At 39.7% G+C, this 3,744-nt stretch overlaps 1 protein-coding gene across 1 annotated transcript; it reads right to left on the bottom strand.

The window, feature by feature from the left end:
- Positions 962-1,768, bottom strand: LOC107615839. The gene has a single exon (XM_016317861.1). It carries the CDS (start codon positions 1,766-1,768, stop codon positions 962-964), a length of 807 nt encoding a protein of 268 aa, XP_016173347.1.

Genomic DNA, 3,744 nt, shown 5'->3' with positions numbered 1-3,744 from the left:
CCGTTCAATGACTTCCACCTTGGCCTGTCAACCTCAATGCCCTTGTTCGAAATTCGATGTCTAAGAACAATTCCTTCAGTCACCATGAAGTGGCATTTTTCCCAGTTTAAAACTAGGTTCGTTTCTTGGCATCATTTCAGAACTAAAACGAGATGGTTAAGGCATAAATCAAATGAATCATCGAGGACAGAGAAGTCATCCATTAATACCTCAAGAAATTTCTCAACCATGTCAGAAAAAATGGAGAGCATACACCTTTGGAAGGTGGCAGGTGCATTACAGAAGCCGAATGGCATTCTTCTGTAAGCAAACACGCCATATGGGCATGTGAATATTGTCTTCTCCTGATCTTGAGGATCTACTGCAATCTGATTATAGCCTGAATAGCCATCCAGAAAGTAGTAGAATGCATGTCCATCTAGTCTTTCCAGCATTTGGTCTATGAATGGTAGGGGAAATGATCCTATCTTATGGTGTTGTTGAGTCTCTTATAATCAATACACATACGCCACCCTGTAACTGTTCTCATGGGAATCAGTTCATTCTTCTCATTGTGGATCACTGCCATTCCTCCTTTCTTGGGTACAACTTGGACAGGACTCACCCAAGGGCTATCTAAGATGGGATAGATAATCCCTACCTCCCACAATTTAGTAACTTCTTTCTGCACTACTTCCTTCATTGCCGGATTCAGTCGCCTTTGTGGTTGCACCACTGGTTTGGCATCATCTTCGAGCCTGATCTTGTGCATGCATCTGGTTAGACTATTCCCTTTAAGTCACTTATGGTCCAGTCGGGAGCTGTTTTGTGTGTCTTCAGCACCTGAATCAGTGCTTCTTCCTCTTGTGGCTTCAAGGAAGAGCTTATGATCATAGGGTAAGTGTCTCCTTCTCCTAGAAACACATATTTCAAGGATGATGGAACTGGCTTGGGCTCGTGTTTGGGAGGTCCATCCTCCGCTTTAGGGGCTTCTAAGGTCTCCTCCTACTCTTCTGATGCCTCTCTCTGGGCTGGTATCTTCAAGGATATTATTCAGCTCCTCCTCGAGGCTCTCAACTGTATGTACCTCTTCCATCAGGGAATCGATGATATCAATCCTCATGCATTCCTCTGGGGTATCAGGGTATTGCATGGCCTTGGTGACATTCAGTATGAACTCGTCCTCATTGACTCTCAAGGTCACTTTCCCTTTTTTCACATAAATGAGAGTTCTTCCTGTTGCCAGAAAAGGCCTATCTAGAATAATGGACACATCCTTGTGTTCTTCAATTTCCAGGACTATGAAATATGTAGGGAATGCAAATGGTCGAACTTTCACAATCATGTCTTCAATCACTCCTAATGGAATCTTGGCCGAACCGTCAGCCAACTGCAGGCATATACGAGTGGGCTTAACTTCTCGGATTAGACAAAGTTTCTTTAATAGTGAGGAAGGTATTAAGTTGATGTTTGCCCTAAGATCACATAGAGCCTTCCTTATGCAGGTGTCTCCAAGGCTGCAAGGTATCATGAAGCTTCCAGGGTCCTGAAGCTTTTCTGGTAGGTTCCTCTGGATGACTACATTGCACTCTTCAGTAAGGAAGACTGTCTCTACTTCCCTCCAGTCCTTCTTGTGGCTTAATATGTCCTTCATAAACTTTGCATAGGAGGGTATTTTTTCAAGGACTTCTGCAAAAGGAATCTTAATCTCCAGTGTCTTGAGGCAATCTGCAAACCAGGCAAATTGTTTATCCTTTTCTAATTCCCGGAGTTTCTGAGGGAATGGCATCTTGGTCCTATACTCAAGTGTTTTGAGTGGTACAGGTTGAGTGTCTATGGTGCCTGAGGGAGGATTACCAGCTTGCCTAGGAGGGGTGTTCCCTGAACTTGCACATGCCTAGCCTCCCCCATCTGGGCGTTCAACGCCCATGCTGGCCCTTTCCTGGCATTGAACCCAGCACTGCCCCCTTCTGGGCATTGGACGCCTTTGTTGACCCCTGCTGGGCATTGAATGCCAGGGTTCTCCCCCTCTGGGCGTTCAGCGCCCTTTGTAGTGTCTTGGGAGGCTGTGTTGCCACCTTCTGACGTTTTCTCTTTCCCCTGCTTTTTACTGTTCTGAGATTGGGTATTCAGTGTCCTTTCACTCCTTAATTGGATGGCTTGGCACTCTTCTTTTATCCGTTTGGACAAGTGTTGTTTATCCTGGTTCAATCGTGCCTCTATATTCCTAATGGGGGAATGGGTTTCTTGCAACACCTCTTACAAACTTAGCAATTGTTGTGTGAGGGAGTATAGCTACTGGGTCAATGATTCACTCTGTTTTGGAGGGTCTGATTTAATGTACACTGCCTTGACCTCTCTGTTCATTGCAGTCTCACCAGATGAGTATAGATGCTGGTTGCTGGCGATTGTCTTAATGATTTCTTGAGCTTCTTTGATTGTCTTTCTCTTGTGGATTGAACCTCCTGCAGAATGATCTAGGGACATCTTAGCCCTGTCTAAGAGTCCGTAATAAAAAATGTCCAGTTTTACCCATTCTAAAAACATTTCCTTGGGGCATCTTTGTAGCATCATTCTGTACCTCCCCCAAGTATCATGAAGAGACTCATTCTCTTTTTGTCTGAAGTCTTGAATGTCTAGCCTGAGCTGGGTTAGCTTCTTTGGAAAGTATTGGTTGAAGAACTTGTCTACTAGCTTATCCCATGTGTTCAAGCTCGATTGGAGTTGGGTATCCAACCACCTCTTTGCTTGGCCTTTTACAACAAATGGGAAGAGCAGCAGCCTGTAGACATCCTAGTATACTCCTTCGGCTCGCACTGTGTCAGAAATCTGCAGGAAGTTTGCAAGGAATTCTGTGAGTTCTTCTTGTGGAAGTCCATGATACTGGCAGTTTTGCTGCACTAAAGTGATCAACTGTGGGTTGAGCTCAAAATTGGCTACTCCAATAGGTGGTATAAAAATACTCCTTCCATATAAGTCAAGAGTGGGGGCAGTATAAGACCCTAAAGTTCTTCTTGGTTGTGTATTCTGATCTCAAGTGGATTCATAGTGAATTTTTCCTGTTCCTGCCTACACCAACAAAGAGCAAAGCAAAGAAAATGTAGGGGTCTCTATGTCAAAGTATATAGAGCTCCCCGTGAGATGTTCTAAAGAGAGGTTTTTTTTAAAAATTCGAAAATAAAAAAAATAGAAAAATAATAATTAAAATTTTCAAAAATTAAAAAAAAAAGTCAATAAAAGATTTTGAATTTCAAAAATTGGAAAGAAAAAGTCAAGAGAAAGAAACAAGATAAAATAAGATTTGAAAATTTAAAGATTTTAAAGTTCAAATTTAAAAGAAAGAAAAACAAACGAAATACTAAACTTTTCAAAATTTGAATTTAAAGATAAGATAAGTTTTAAACAAAATTAAAAAATTTTAAAATTCAAATTTTAAAAGAAAGCAAAACTAACAAGATACTAAAACTTAAAATTTTAAATTTGAAATAAGATAAGATAACAAAATTTTGAAAATCAAAGAAAAAGATAAGATAAAGAATTTAAAGATAGAAAAGATAAACAAGAAAAACAAGATTACTAATCAAGACACCAAACTTTTAAAATTAAAATAAGATAAAACAAATAACTAACTAACAAGATTTGAAAATAAAATAAAAAACTTGATTTTGAAAATTTTTGAAATTTAAAATGAAAGAGTTAATCAAAGATTTTAAAATTTAAATTTGGAAAGAAAAAGTCAAACAAGATAATAAGATATGATTTTAA

Source organism: Arachis ipaensis, chromosome B09, assembly GCF_000816755.2.
Source record: "Arachis ipaensis cultivar K30076 chromosome B09, Araip1.1, whole genome shotgun sequence".
Classification (NCBI taxonomy): Eukaryota; Viridiplantae; Streptophyta; class Magnoliopsida; order Fabales; family Fabaceae; genus Arachis; species Arachis ipaensis.
Note: the sequence above shows the minus strand (reverse complement) of the source record. Positions and strands in the feature narration are given on the sequence as shown.